The sequence below is a fragment of the Protopterus annectens genome, chromosome 3.part1 (genome assembly GCF_019279795.1).
Source record: "Protopterus annectens isolate FY-2018-M chromosome 3.part1, PAN1.0, whole genome shotgun sequence".
Lineage (NCBI taxonomy): Eukaryota > Metazoa > Chordata > Ceratodontiformes > Protopteridae > Protopterus > Protopterus annectens.
The window spans coordinates 247,512,727-247,528,526 of NC_056732.1; the positions used below are offsets into that span (position 1 = coordinate 247,512,727).

The 15,800-nt window shown below is 37.6% G+C and overlaps 1 protein-coding gene across 4 annotated transcripts in view; it reads right to left on the reverse strand.

Annotated features, from left to right (window-relative positions):
• Positions 1-1,968: 1,968 nt before the first annotated feature.
• Positions 1,969-15,800, reverse strand: part of LOC122798078 (corticotropin-releasing factor receptor 2) — a 1,424,487-nt gene continuing 1,410,655 nt past the window's right edge. For all 4 annotated transcript variants that reach the window (XM_044066741.1, XM_044066740.1, XM_044066742.1 and 1 more), the window contains 2 exons: positions 12,560-12,601; positions 1,969-2,555 (listed from right to left, as the gene is read on the reverse strand). In XM_044066741.1, coding sequence (XP_043922676.1) covers positions 2,415-2,555; positions 12,560-12,601 — 183 coding nt within the window. In that variant the 3' untranslated portion in view covers positions 1,969-2,414. The remainder of the gene's footprint in view (positions 2,556-12,559; positions 12,602-15,800) is intronic.

Below are 15,800 nucleotides of genomic sequence, written 5' to 3' on the forward strand. Positions count from 1 at the left end.
ATTCCTTATGCACTGCTCCAAGTTACTCTTCAGTTGGTTAGGGAAGAGCTCTGCTTCACATGGGTGGGAAGCCTGTTCCAAAGAAGGGGTAGTGTCTGAGACATGCACCTGTCCCTCCAACATGTCCTATTTATGTTGGCAATGATGAACTGATCCCTACATCAGGTAATTCTGATGTTATTTGGTTTGCGGATATGTATTAGGTCCATCATTGAGGGCGCAGAGGATCCTTTGTAGGCCAGGCATAGATTGCCTCTCAGTAATCTGTAGGAGACTGCATATAGAGGTAAGAGCTTTGAGGCAATCTGCATATGACATGTTTATAAGGAACCTGTGTGGATGTTCCATTTGTTGCCTATGCCTGGTCAGCTGCATATAAAATGGGGTATTGTACTCCATGATTAGTCTGATAAGGGCTGAGTACAGTGGAACAATGACATCCTTGAGCCTAGATGCCATACATTACCTATAACTTGTGCAATATACAATGATTTCCTTACCACTGTACATGCATGATGTTTAAAGGCCAGGTTACTGTTGACATGTATTCCTAAATCCCTGACCACTGCCTCTACTCTTAGGGGTGTTTAATGAATGTGGTAGTTTTCTGGGATAGCCATCTTCCCAAAGGATACTATTATGTATTTCTTGGCACTGAGTTTTAGTCCATGGCTCTGGAATCGGTTATTAGTCTATGTCAGGCCTTCTTTAAGGGTACTTATGTCACTTACACAACTATGTACTCCTTAGGCTTTTGAGACAGCTAAAGTGTTACTGAGTGAGGATGGCACTATTCACATCATGCAGCTAGCCAAATGCTCTGCATCATTTCAAACTATTTACAGCATGCAGCTAGCCAAAGGCTCTGCATCACTTTAAACTATTCACAGCATGCAGCTAGCCAAAGGCTCTGCATCAGTTCAAACTATTAACAGCATGTAGTTAGCCAATGGTTCTGCATCAGTTCAAACTATTCACAGCATGCAGCTAGCCAATGGTTCTGCATCAGTTCAAACTATTCACAGCATGCATTTAGCCAAAGGCTCTGCATCAGTTCAAACTATTCACAGCATGCAGCTAGCCAAACGTTCTGCATCACTTCAACTGCTGAATGTTTTGAAAGGGTTGAAGCAAGAGGGGAGCTTTCCCTACCCATGGTGAAGTGCTCTTGGAGTTTATTACACAAAGAAGAAGTTGCAGACATTATCCTAGCATAACTTCTGTGGGGGCAGGGGAGGAGTATATTCTACTACATAATTTATTTCTATTATTTTCCTTAATATCAGTATCAGTATCAGTCTTGTGTGTAGCAGAACTGATTTTTTTCTTTTTAATCTCAGCACTGCTTCACATTTTGAGTTCATGGACTTTGCAGCATCATAGTCACAGGCATTGTTTAAATTCTGACATACATTTTTGAAAGTAATTTACCTTAGCAATTATGCAGTCTATTAATGAGTGTACTTTTATATTACACTTCCACATAGTGAGTCTGCAAAACATCAATTCTGCAATTGTAAGCAACTGTATTAAAAGCATGCAGAGTTTATTAACAAGTAAATCGTGCACTTTACTTGTTGAAAGCAAGTTTTAAAAACTAAACAGTGCTTGTATTCTTTGTGTGTGTAACTAAATAGTGCTTGTCTTCTTTGTGTGTGTGCGCGCGCGCACGTGTGTGTGTGTGTGTGTGTGTGTGTGTGTGTGTGTGTGTGTGTGTGTCTGCATGTGTCTGAATTAAGTTGCATTGTATAAATGAACTGTATTTTCCAATATTTGGAATGAAAATTGCATCTGCCAGAATAAACAGATATTAGTTCTTGACAATGTGCAAATGTATAGCATTACCATACATAAGCATCTTTATATGCAAATACAGTGAATAAAAAACAAGTTTATACAACATGAGATTGCTGTCAGATACACCCCATTATGCTCTAATTACAAATAACACACACAAAAATCTGCATATACATTATTACTCTTTTAATAATTCATACATTAAAAGTGTTCAGAAAAAACATTTAAACATGTTTTATTGTACAATGCACTTTTGCAAAGGGGCTTTATATTGTACAGTATTTGAATTCTCCTGGAGTGCTTACTTTTAAGATCTATATTTTTTAAACAAGTAGTAACAATGTTGTGTGTGCCAGTATATACCCAGTCTTAATAAAGAATGGAGTTGAAGATTTGCTGACAAAATCCCATTTAATATTCCTGCATCAATGCTTTGTTTGTTTTTAACAGCTAATGCTGTATAGAAACAGATATACTTTGTACAAATGCTCCAGCCTTATCTCTTTAGTGGTGACAGTCTCTTTATAAAACATACACAGTTGTTTACAAATGCAGGTCACCTTAACGAGGGAGCACAGTGCAAAAAGAGTTCAGAAAGGCAGCAGATATCACCAGATTTACACAGCCGTTGTCTGTTTTATACTGTGAAAGCTGATTCTTGTTGGAGAAGTTGGTATTGACATAGCTCTAGCCACACGCACCCTTAAGGAATGGTTATCTTGCCAGCGATGCCATCGTTTTCTTGCTGCAGAGCGAACCTGTTTAGAAATCAAAAATTACATTAGATGCATGATTACACTATAGTGTAGAGCAAGGGTTTAGTAGAAAATAATGTTAAGTACTTGAGAAACTTAGCTGAAGTTAAAAAAAAAGCTTGTACATAAAACGTAATGTCTGCAACTTTCATAAATAAATTTCTTGCAATGCAATCATTTTTAGAAGTTCTTCTTGATACACTACAAATCAATCCAAACTTTCTCCTTTAGGGTTTAGTAGAAAGCGAGGAAAAATTAAGAACAGTGTGCAGCCAGAATTAAACAGAAATATGTAATAGGGAAGATTATTACATGCTTTCTGTCTCTTTTAGGTAAACTGTGATGACATAACTTCAATGTTTCTTCCTATCTGATACTACTGGATAAGACTACAATGGCTGGAATACCACTGACATATATAAATCTATGAAACTATGAATAAAGTTTTCTATTTAATTTATTTAGTTATTTATTAAGTTATGTATTTATCTATCTATTCATATTTTGTTTGTTTTTGAAATAGAACAAAATAGATATTTAAACTGTACAAATCACTGTGAAGTAGCAACATAATTAATAGGCATGAGAAAGCATCTTAATAGCTGAGAACATACATATCTGTGAAGATAAGGTAAACTTTCTTACATCAAACTGAAGGAAAATCCATATCCATTTGTATCTGTGGTTATTCAGTAACAAGGCAATAAACAGTTACAAAGAATGTACACATGAGCTCCACTTCCATTATCTGAAAAAAGTATCTACATTCATTTTTGTAAAGCCACTGGGGATGCACAAGCCAGTGCATTTCTTTGTGCCAGTCCCAAGCCCAGATAAATGGGGAGGGTTCTGTCAGGAAGGGCATCCGGCGTAAAACTTTGCCAAATCATACATGCAGACAACAGTACAGAAATACATACTGGATTGGTCGAGGAATGGGTTAACAACGACCGCCACCAGTACTGTTGGCCAACAGGATGCTGGTGGAAATTGGGCTACTGTTGGCCGAAGGAGGAGAAGAGGAGGAAGGCATGTCCGAAGGCAGGTAAAGGCTAGGACTGTGATAGTGAGGGTCAGAACTTTGAATGTTGGCAGTATGACTGGTATAGGGAGAGAGCTAGCTGATATGATGGACTGAAGGAAGGTTGGTATATTGTGTGTGCAAGAGACCAGATGGAAGGGGAGAAAGGCTAGGTGTATCAGAGGCGGTTTCAAATTGTTTTATCATGGTGTGGATGGGAGGAGAAATGGCGTAGGCATTATCCTGATGGAATAGTATGCTAAGAGTGTTTTGGGGTGAAAAGAGTGTCGGATAGAGTGATGTTTATGAAGCTGGAAATTGATTGTGTAATGATGAATGTTGTTAGTGCATATGCTCCACAAGTTGGGTGTGCGATGGATGAGAAAGAAAAATTTTGGAGTGAGTTGGATGAAGTGGTGATGACTGTACACAAGGGTGATAGACTAGTGATTGGAGCAGATTTCAATGGACATGTTGGTGAAGGGAACAGAGGGGTTGAGGAAGTGATGGGTAGGTATGGTGTTATGCAAAGGAATGCAGAAGGTCAGATGGTAGTGGATTTTGTGAAAAGGATGGACATGGCTGTGATGAATACATATTTTAACAAGAGGGAGGAGCACAGGGTGACATACAAGAGTGGAGGAAGATGCACACAGGTGGATTATATCTTATGTAGAAGGGCCAGTCTGAAGGAGATTGGAGACAGTAAAGTGGTGGCAGAGGAAAGTGTAGTTAGGCAGCATATGATGGTGGTTTGTAGGATAACATTGGTGATCACGAAGAGGAGGATGAGTGTGCGGGCAGCACCAAGGATCAAATGGTGGAAATTGAAAAAGGGTAATTGTGAGGTGATATTCAGGGAAGAGTTAAGACAGGCACTGGGTGGCAGTTAAGAGTTACCGAATAGCTGGGTAACTACAGCAGAGCTAGTAAGAGAGATGGCTAGAAAGGTGTTTGGTGTGACATCTGGAAAGAGGAAGGAGGAAAGGAGACCTGGTGGTGGAATGAAGAAGTACAGGAGAATATACAGAGAAAGAGGTTGGCGAAGAAGAAGTGGGATTGTCAAAGAGATGAAGAAAGTAGACAAGAGTATAAGGAGATGAGGTGCATGGCAAAGAGAGAGGTGGTGAAGGCTAAGGATAAGGTGTATGAAGAGTTGTATAAAAGGTTGGACACTAAGGAGGGAGAAAAGGACCTATACCAATTGGCTAGACAGAGGGACCAAGCTAGTAAAGATGTGCAGCAGGTAAGGGTGATAAAGGATAATGAAGGAAATGTGCTCACAAGCGAGGAGAGTGTGTTGAGCAGATAGAAAGAGGACTTTGAGGGGTTGATGAATGAAGAGAATGAGAGGGAGAGAAGGTTGGATGATATGCGGATAGTGAATAATGAAGTGCAGTGGATTAGCAAGGAGGAAGTAAGGATAGCTATGAAGAGGATGAAGAACGGAAAGGCTGTTGGTCCAGATGACATACCTGTGGAAGCATGGAGATGTTTAGGTGAAATGGCAGTGGAGTTTTTAACTAGATTGTTTAATGAAATTTTTGAAAGTGAGAGGATATCTGAGGAATGGAGAAAAAGTGTTTTGGTACCGATTTTTAAGAAAAGGGGTGATGTGCAGAGCTGTAGTAATTACAGAGGGATTAAACTGATCAGTCACAGCATGAAGTTATGGGAAAGAGTAGTGGAAGCTAGGTTAAGAAGGGAGGTGATGATTAGTGATCAGCAGTATGGATTCCTGCCAGGAAAGAGCACTACAGATGTGATGTTTGCTCTGAGAGTGTTGATGGAGAAATACAGAGAAGGTCAGAAGGAGTTGCATTGTGTCTTTGTGGATTTAGAGAAAGCATATGACAGGGTGCCTAGGGAGGAGTTGTGGTATTGTATGAGGATGTCGGAAGTGTCAGAGAAGTATGTAAGAGTGGTACAGGATATGTACGAGGGTAGTGTGACAGTGGTGAGGTCTGTGGTGGGAGTGACAGATGCATTTAAGGTGGAGGTGGGATTACATCAAGGATCAGCTCTGAGCCCTTTCTTATTTGCAATGGTGATGGACAGGTTGACAAACAAGATCAGACAGGAGTCCCCGTGGACTATGATGTTTGCAGATGACATTGTGATCTGTAGTGAGAGTAGGGAACAGGTAGAGGAGACCCTGGAGAGGTGGAGATATGCTCCAGAGAGAAGAGGAATGAAGGTCAGCAGGACTAAGACAGAATATATCTGTGTGAATGAGAGGGAGGATAGAGGAATGGTGAGGATACAGGGAGTAGAGGTGGTGAAGGTGGATGAGTTTAAGTACTTGGGATCAACAATTCAGAGTAATTATGAGTGTGGAAGAGAGGTGAAGAAGAGAGTACAGGCAGGATGGAGTGGGTGGAGAAGAGTGTCAGGAGTGATTTGTAACAGACAAGTACCAGTAAAAGTGAAAGGGAAGGTCTACAAGAGGGTAGTGAGACCAGCTATGTTATATGGGTTGGAGACAGTGGCATTGACAAAAAGGCAGGAGTCAGAGTTTGACGTGGCAGAGTTGAAGATGTTACAATTTGCATTGGGTGTGACGAGGACGGACAGGATTAGGAATAAGTATATTACAGGGTCAGCCCAGGTTGGAAGGTTTGGAGACAAAGCCAGAGAGGCAAGATTATGATAGTTTGGACATGTGCTGAGGAGGGATGCAGAGTATATTGGGAAAAAGATGCTAAGGATGAAGCTTCCAGGTAACAGGAAAAGAGGAAGGCCTAAGATAAGGTTTATGGATGTGGTGAGAGTGGACATGCAGGTGGTTGGTGTGACAGAGCAAGATGCAGAGGACAGGAAGAAATGGAAACAGTTGATCTGCTGTGGCAAACCCTAACGGGAGCAGCCAAATGAAGAAGAAGACTACTCATCCACTGCCTCACATTATCCACTTCATCTCTGCAGACTTTCCTCTACCTCTTTCTCTTTCCCCCTACTCACCTAAGCTACCTGAAGACACCCTGCCTGCACTCTTCTTATGATCTCCTTTCCTCCATCCTTACTCCCTTCTATAACCATACTATGAACACCCTCTCTCATGCTAAGACAGCACTCAATGTCCCCTCACTGTCTCTAATTCTCTAATCTCTGATGTCTCTTTAAATATCTTATTAGATTTGTCTCAGGTGTCATTTATCCCATACTAATCTATCTAACAAATAATATGACTATTGAGTTTTTCCTCATACATTTTCTCCACCTCATGTTATTATTTTTCATTGCACACTATTATGAAACATATGTTCGATGTTTTTCTCATTATAACATTTTCTCACTCTTATGCTTTGTAATGTATCATGATACTTTGTGATTTAAAATATCTGTACTTGATTTTTGAAAGATTATGATTGTGGAGCTTTTCTCCTGGCCTCTGCTGAAAATGGGCACTTTCTGGCCCAGCTGGACTTTTCTGGCAAAGAAAAGTCAAATAAATAACTAAATAAAATATTTTAGTACAGACCAGTCATGTACTGAGCATTCAGTGAGACAGTGAAATGAAAAAAGAAACTCATTGTTGGAAAAATGTTGGAACTGATGGGAGCTAGGATCGTGTAGCGAACAGTTGTAAATAACATTTTCTAAGAGCCACCAATAATGCCAATGATGCTCCTCTTCAACCTAATTACCATATTCAGTTAAGTATTTCAGAGTACCCAGATACGAGTCTAATAACTGATTCTCATTTATAGAATGTCTGCTGATCATGCCTATTGTCTAGCATGAGCTTCTTTCATCAGAACTGGGTCTTGTCAGTGCAAACTAACCACACAGCCTTCCACAAATTCTTCTGGCAAAATCTCTGTACTGGGAATCAGTTTTGTCTTTCAGCAACTGTTTTTTCAATGATGTATGCCCATTAGGCATAATAGGATTTTTTCAAGGAAGACCCGAGAGAACTTGCCTGTTTAAATGACATGCTGAAGATTGTCAATCAGACAAATGGAGACTGGAAGAATCAAACCTACGAGTACATAATGAAGCAATCTAGCAGTTTATATGTTTTATCTTTTCTGCCATCCTATGAGACAGACCTGTTGAAATGAGTAATGCTCAAAACAAAAAAACAAAGTCTCCATATATTATTACTATGTAAGGTTAATTATTTATTTATGTTTGTAAATTATAATGATTAAGCTATGTACTTTAACAATTTTTAATTTATGTTGTAAAACCAAATATCTCAGCTCTGAAGTCATATTTTCTAGGCACCAAATTTTAATGTATTTAAACTGGAAGTTCCAAAGACTTACCCCTTTAAATATTCAGCCAACTACCAATTTGTTATAAACAATTATTTATTTCACTGGAGATGAATGCTGATATACTTCTTTTTTTCAAATTATTCCGCTGAAGGATTTGTTTAAACAAAAATGCTAGGAACTTGATATATTCAGTTGTTTTTCAACAATGACATAAAATATTACATAAATCCATGGTTTTGGACCTTATTTTTTTTTCTTTTAAGAAAATTTAAACTATTTGATTTTAAAACATCAAATAAACTGTGGCATTATTTTATAATCATATTGCAAGGAACTATAGTACTAAAAGAAGGAAAGAAGGCTGCAAGACTTATTGGAAGTAAAATGAATGACATACTAGGATGAAGATCAGGAAAAGGCACATTTAGTAAATGAAGTAATACAGAGGCTAACCTCCCTTTCACCACTAACACAAGATTCCTGTCAGACAATCAAGGGGATTCAGAAAGGGCTAAACAAGTGTGTGAGTGTGTGTCTACCTGGCTGGTCACAGTCAGGACAGTTAGGGGATAGTTATATTAGGTGTGTGTGTGTGTGTGTGTGTGTGTGTGTGTGTGTGTGTGTGTGTGTGTGTGTGTGTGTGTGTGTGTGTGTGTGTGAGACCTGGGTGGACACAGTATAGACAGTTAGTTAGGGGTTAGGAAGAATAGGTGTGTGTGTGTGTGTGTGTGTGTGTGTGTGTGTGTGTGTGTGTGTGTGTGTGTGTGTGTGTGTGTGTGTGTGTGTGCGCGCGCAAGTATTTATGGTTTAAGGTTAGAATATATTACAGAGGATATACTCAAAGTAAGAATTGTCTTCATGTCAGAAGTTGTCCTGTGTGGCTAACAGGAATGGTAAGAAAAGCCATGTAGCTGAACAGGCTGCTCGGAAATGGCAGGAGGTGCTGAGTCTCATAATGTCCCACATGGGTCAGAGCTCTGCCCCATTTAATGAAGTAATGACTGAAGGTATGAATGAATGAATGAATGCATAAATAAGGTGCAATATGATATCCATAGAAGACTTGCAAATTGAAAATAATATGTAGAATGAAAGACTTAGCCAACATCATATTGATAGGAGAAATATGGAGAGTTAATTTTTCTTTATGCACAGAGGGAAATGGAAAAAAAATAACAGTAGCTCATATTTATTAAATAACAGAACACATTGTAATAAGGGGGAACAGCATGTCATTTCTTTGGACAAATTCATAGCCTGTGTATTAATAATGAAAGAGGATAATAAGGAAATACTTGGGAAGGAGGAGCTTTTCTTATTGATGATCCTATAATTCAGATGGATGAATAGGCTACAAATATGCAAACAAACCTCTGATGTACTTAATACTTGACAAGATTTATTACTCAAATGAGTGTTTTAGATGACTGTCACCAAGTGTTTTACAAAATATTAATATTTTTCATGAATGGAGTTGTACTGGCAATTGACTGGAAACAAGCTTTAGTAATCTGTAGCCAAGCCTCCCTCATGAAGATAAAGAAGGTTTTGGCTACATACAGAGGTAACAAAATATTTTCTGTTTCCCTTTTTGGCTTGAAAAAATCTGCAATTCGTTTTAGGGGCAGAGATATATGAATTTCTTATTTAAGTTTCATTCAAGGATCACAGGTAGCAAGAGTTCATAAAAGTAGCATTGTGTAGATAGCATGTTTTAGTTTTATGAACGAAGTGGGAGTGAAGACTACTGGGTAGTAGAAACTAATATATTTGGGGTGTTTTGACTCTGGAAAGTCATTCAGTTTAGTGCCAAATAATAGTCTGGTGGATTAACACATCAATAATGAGAATGGAATAGAAGCTGAAGAAATGTTAGATGACTGCATTGGGCTGGATTTAGAAAGAACCCAGCCATAAGCATTAACTACTGTAGCAAAAAGGGACAGTTAATGTAACTGCAAAAAAAAAAAAAAAAAAACTTCAGAGACACGTTAGCGACATTAAGGAAAGACCTGTTTACTGGCTGATATGCATTTTTTTAATTATATGATGATTACTTCCAGTGGTGATAATCACTTTGCTGCAGTAATCACATATTGTCTTGTCCCAGTCACCAACCCCATTCATTCTCATACACATGTGCACACAATAAAATAAACACACACACACACACACACACACACACACACACACACACACACACACACACACACACACACACACAGTCGCATTCAATTTTACACATTCACCGTTAACAACTTTCAACCATGGCTATACAGAATTCAACATCTAAGGTTACACAATTCTTCACATCTTGCATTCAACAAGCAGTGCACTTGAAACACAATAATTCAGAAAAATGAACTGTGATAAATTATATCCTAACTTTCTTCCTGCCTATATCTAAAGCTCTGCAAACTGCCTCCCTTCTCTACAAATCAAATTTGCAAGAAAGTGAAAGTCAAATACGGCAGAGCTAAAAAGAATTTGGTGGCTGTTTTTGTTGTCTGTGTGACTTTTAGCATAGTTGGCTCACCTCTTTGTATTGTTTGACTACACTCTATTTTCATAGTCTTTGACTATACTTATTTACAGTCAACAGGTGAAAGTAGACCAAGCAAGTATATAAAATGAATTACTGTAATTTCTGCCTTTTCTAATTCTTTCTTTACATTCTTCACTCTATTCCCAGCTTTGGTGTTGGTGATATTGACAGGGTGATTCCTATTGTCTTGGTTATTAAACTGAAGGCTGTCAGTCTTTAAAATCACTTCTTCTGACTTCTCTTGGTTAGGAGTCACCACAGCATATTACCTGTCTGCTCATGATTGGCACTGGAGTTTTACAATGTCAAGTTGCTAGCCCGGCACCCAACCTTCCACAGAATGCACACACTCACACCCAACCTTCCACAGAATGCACACACATGCACACACGTATGCCTAGGGCCAATTTAGAGTGTCCAATCCACCTACAGCATGTCTTTGGGATGTGGGAAGAACGCAACTACAGGGAGGACGTGCAGACTCCTCACAGAAGGCACCCCAGCTAAGGATCGAACCAGAGAACCTCTTGCTGCAAGGTGGCAATGCTAACCGCTGCACTACCGCAGTCACCTTCAGTCTTTAAAGTCACTGACTATTCAATATTTGAAAGGTATTTTCACTTAAAGAGACAGGTGCATGATTGGATTACTTTAGTGGGAAATTAGAAATACTTGAGATAAAACAAAATTAGATGAACTTAAAAAATATTACAGTAATAACTGCTATAGTACAATTTCTTAGTACATAATATTATATTAAGTAAAACCAGTGATTATTTTAACAATGCAGATTATCAACAAAATATCTAGGAATTGTTATAAGATGTGGGAATTTAGTGTCTGCATAAACATAGTTTAAATAATAATGAAATGTAATGTGAATTCATCAGTTCAATCTTCTAGAAATCTATGGCTGGCAGCTTCTCAAGGTAACTGAGTCATCAGTTGTTAAGTCCATTATGTATCCTACCTATGAGTGTATACAAACTTATATCGTGTGTATATGTGTGTGTATGTGTATGTGCCTCTCCCTGTATCTGCATGTGTGTGTATTTGTCTGTCAATAAAGATCACATCTGTTTAACACTAAAGTGAATCTAACTTCATTTATCGTTCTATATGATTAAAAATGCAAAGGCTTTAGTCGGGTTTGTATTCTACTACTGCACCATGTTTTCTGTCCATGTATATATATTAAGATGGTTTTCTTTGACATGAACATAGGAGCATACAAGATAAGCAATCAAGGGGACCCTAAGATGCCTAGCTGTACACACTAATAAGCATTCAGCTGTATGTCCTTGTTATAGCACTGCTGTCTGATTCAGCTGTATTAGACTGTTTTCATTATTAATCTGGCATATGCTGTTTATACAGTGAAGTTAGGACTGCTTGAATGAACTTCTGTTTCAGCTTTTCTCAAATGTTGAGGCCAGCAATCCTGACGGGGCCCTGCTTTGCCTTAGGCAATATCCAAGCAAGTATCAAAATAAATCAGTAGTTTAAAATTAGCTATGCAGCATTAATTATGTATGAAAAAATCCTGAACAAAAATGGATAATAGTCAATGCTTATATGTATTTGACAATAAATCGGTGATAAAAATGTCACTGTAGTAAGCCAAGTCTTGATTATATCATGTCTGCAGGTCATAGAAGAGGGACTGATCAGTTACTTTAGAGCACAACATATGAGTTTGTCTGTATGTGCAGCTCACAATTATTTTCTGATATTATGGACAGACTCGCAACTTTTGAGAATCTGTATTTTAGCTCAATCAATTGTATTTGTTAACTGTTCTGTAAAACTACAAAATAGCTATGGTGTGAGTGGATTACCTGGGTTGTTCTGGTGCCAGACTTCATTCAGTAAAGCCACTGACCTAGAGGAAATGCATGTTATGTATTGTACACTATATGAAGTGAATGACAGCATTCACTAGAAAGTTTGTGCATTACTCTGCCTCAAGTGAAGGTAGGGCAAGCAATCCAGCAAGGGATTGATTGGTAATGTCTATCATTTTAATAAATATTCTAGCAGTGAGTAGCAATATTTATGAAATATCTTAAAACATTATTTAACTTACATAAATCACTCAGCAAATTGTCAGAGCTGCATACACTTAGCATATACTTGACATTCACTTAGTAAACTGTGAGGTTATCTTAATCATATGATTACAAAAAGGGTATAATTTAATACAAGGTCATTTACTTACCTCTCCATTTAGAAAGCAGTAAAACACAGATACAAAGAAGCCCTGTTAAAAAAACAAACAAAAATGTTTATTTAATTGTTATATTGCAGACATTGTTATGGCACTCATAAAGCAATAGACTGTAAAATAGATCTTTTGTAATGTATGGGCCTGAAACTTGAAAGTAGTTTTATCAATAGTTAAAAAAATCATATTTTTAGTTGCTGCACTGAAGTGTTATGATATAACTTGCATTTGGGAGGCACCACTAAGCCATATGGAAAGATGGGCACCTAAGGATAAAACTCCACTGTTAGCCACATCTATTTGGGAAAACAGGTAGTTTCAAAGTTGCTACACAGTAATGAAAAGTGTGACAAGATGTTAGTAAAAGCACCTCCAAAAGTTGCAATAGGGTGCTGGGAGTAGTCATAATGGTTAATGTATTTACCTCACATACACAAGTTACAAGGTTTGATTCTCACCTTTGAAAGGGAAATTGGCAAGACTTAAAATGTCTGCGCAGCTAGCCTAGTACTTATCTATGAATGTATGAATGTATGAAAATGATAACCCTGTGAAGAGAGTTGGGACAGATGAAGAGGGAGGAAGCCATTTAACAGGAAGCAGTGTTTTTAATGGGAGTGGAGGTCAAAAGAATATAACAGTATACAGTAAAACTAGAAACTGAGTGTAAGCAGATAAAAACAAAACACCAAGACTATAGTTACAAAGCATGACGCTTTAGAAAGCAGAAATCAAATAGAAATTATTCAGGTTATTGGACTGGTGGAAAGGTCAATGTGTCAGACTCCCACTGCTTTGATGGAATGCTGGATTAGAGAAATAATAGTAAATAGTATTAGGACTGCTGAGGGTTCATGTACACAGAGTGGAGAAGCAATCAATAAGAAGCAATCTGAGGAAACTGATAGTGAAGTTATACAGCTACAGACATAAGAAATGACTAGTGAGGCAAAGGATAATTAGAAAACATTTTACGATTGCTTGTGTACACTTACATTTTACAAGGCTATACCACAAAAGCCTGCATGAGACAAAAGCAAACAGCAACCACAATGTGGGACTCTGGAAAGGAAAGCAGTTTGAGAGGGTTTTATCCTGTCTTCTTGACAGCTATGTAGAAGGGGTGAGTGCTACACTGCCACTGGTGATTTATACTTATGCAAAAGTTATGGGGCAAAAGCAAAATGGCGGTTGTTTTTTGGGACAATGAGTGCTACATCTTTACAGTTTACTGAAAGATGTCAGAAGGAAGAGTTAAAAGGGGTAAATGCATAAAAGAAGAGTAGCAGATATTGATGGAGCAGTCCACCTCAGAGAATAATGACAGAGCAATAAGCATGGAGGAAGTATAAGACAGAGACAGGAAAATATGCAGTAGTAACCTTTAACATGTGTCAAGTCATGTGAATGCCATTAAACAGCAAGAAAAAAGTCATCAGTGCTGCAGCAGCTGGGAAAAGTGATGGAACAGTGGGAAAAGCACTGTCATGACAGAAAAGGACTGTGAGCATTTTGGGCAGAGATAGATCTTCATTAAAAGATAAGGAATAAGAAAACAGACTTCAGGAAACCTTGATGTACAAAAAGGACTTTATGAGGTGGAAGGAGATAGAGCAAGGTAGAAATTAATTTTGAGAAATCAAAGCAAGAGGGAAAGAAATGGGATGAAAGGAAAAGGGAATAAAGCTGGATCAGAAGAGTGGTCCATCCTTTGAAAAGCCATACTCAGTAGCTATCAGGTATGTTTATTTATTTGAAATAAAAAAAAGAAAACATAACAAAATCAATAAATACATTGCTACCTATATGCATAAGTAAGCATGCTATTTATTTATTATTGTTTATTTGCGGTTGTTTTCTGGGATAGTCCACTGGCCCTAGGAGTGCCCATTTTCAGTGGAGGCCCAGGGAGAAAAGCTCCACATATTACATATACATTGATGAAATAACATTACATGATGACTGCTAACAGATTCAAGTTACTAGTAAGCAACATTATACAAAATACAAAAATAAGAATGATTTACATCCAGGTACAATATATACAACATGTTGATATACAATTAGAATTAGACTTTCTATTCTTTAAATTACTACCACTAATTTTTGTAAAAGATCCTTTCTTGTGACTGTTACAGATGAACTAGAATTTTAGTGCAGCTTTGAGATGTGAGATGAGACAGCATATAGTGGAAGACTACAGATGACTGACAAATTCTGCAGCATACCAACATTTAAGTTTCTGTTAAGGGAGATAATTACATAAGTATGGTTTGTGAAAAAACATACATAATTTTAAATGTATTATTCAAGATGTTTGCAAAACTAATTGCAAAAGGAAGCTAGAAATAACTCTTATTATCTAGATTGCAAACAGACAGCAAATTGAACTGAAGGTCAGTTTATACATTTGTCTTAAAAGAACAATATAATAACATGGCTATAAATTAAGCTTTTATAGAAAACAAGTAAGTAAATTAAAGGACTGGGTCTCAAAAATGTTTATGTATGTAAGTACTATCTTGTAGAAAGTTTTATTAGATATCTCTTTGTGAGTTTGCATTTCTATTAAGGATCAACATTTTAACAGGTGCTGTAGTAACCTTTATTTTGTTCTGTTTTTCTGTATTTAGAAAGGTGCGGTTTTATGGTGATATCAGAACTGCTGGAAAAGGGACTATAAATTATCTACTATTATATGACATTATCTACTATTATATGACAACATCTGATTGACCTGAATCCAATCCAGCATGCACACACAAACAGTGATCAAAAATTCTATCATGTCTCCGATAATGCTTTTAGTACTACTGTAATACAGAAGCAGCATAACTAAAAACACACACACACACACGCACACACACGCACACACATACATATTTATATACAGCAGCTAACGCGGCCAAAGGTATTTCCCTGCTATAAAAATATGATGTTAGTATTGTAGGATTCAGTACCTTTGCTACTATTCTCACTTACACAATCTACCTACAGTGGCACCTTAATATATGACTTGCTCCCTGCTTGCATGCTAACTTGCCATGCAAACAGTGAATACATTGGACATGTGTGCTATGCTTGAATGGGTACAGGACTTTTTGACCCCGGGCATTTTGACCCCAGAAGATATGACCCCAGCATTAACAGATTAATAAAATATACCAATCTATAATTACCAAATTATATAAAATGAAACAAAACCAAAACAACTTGTACAACAAAAAAAAATCTG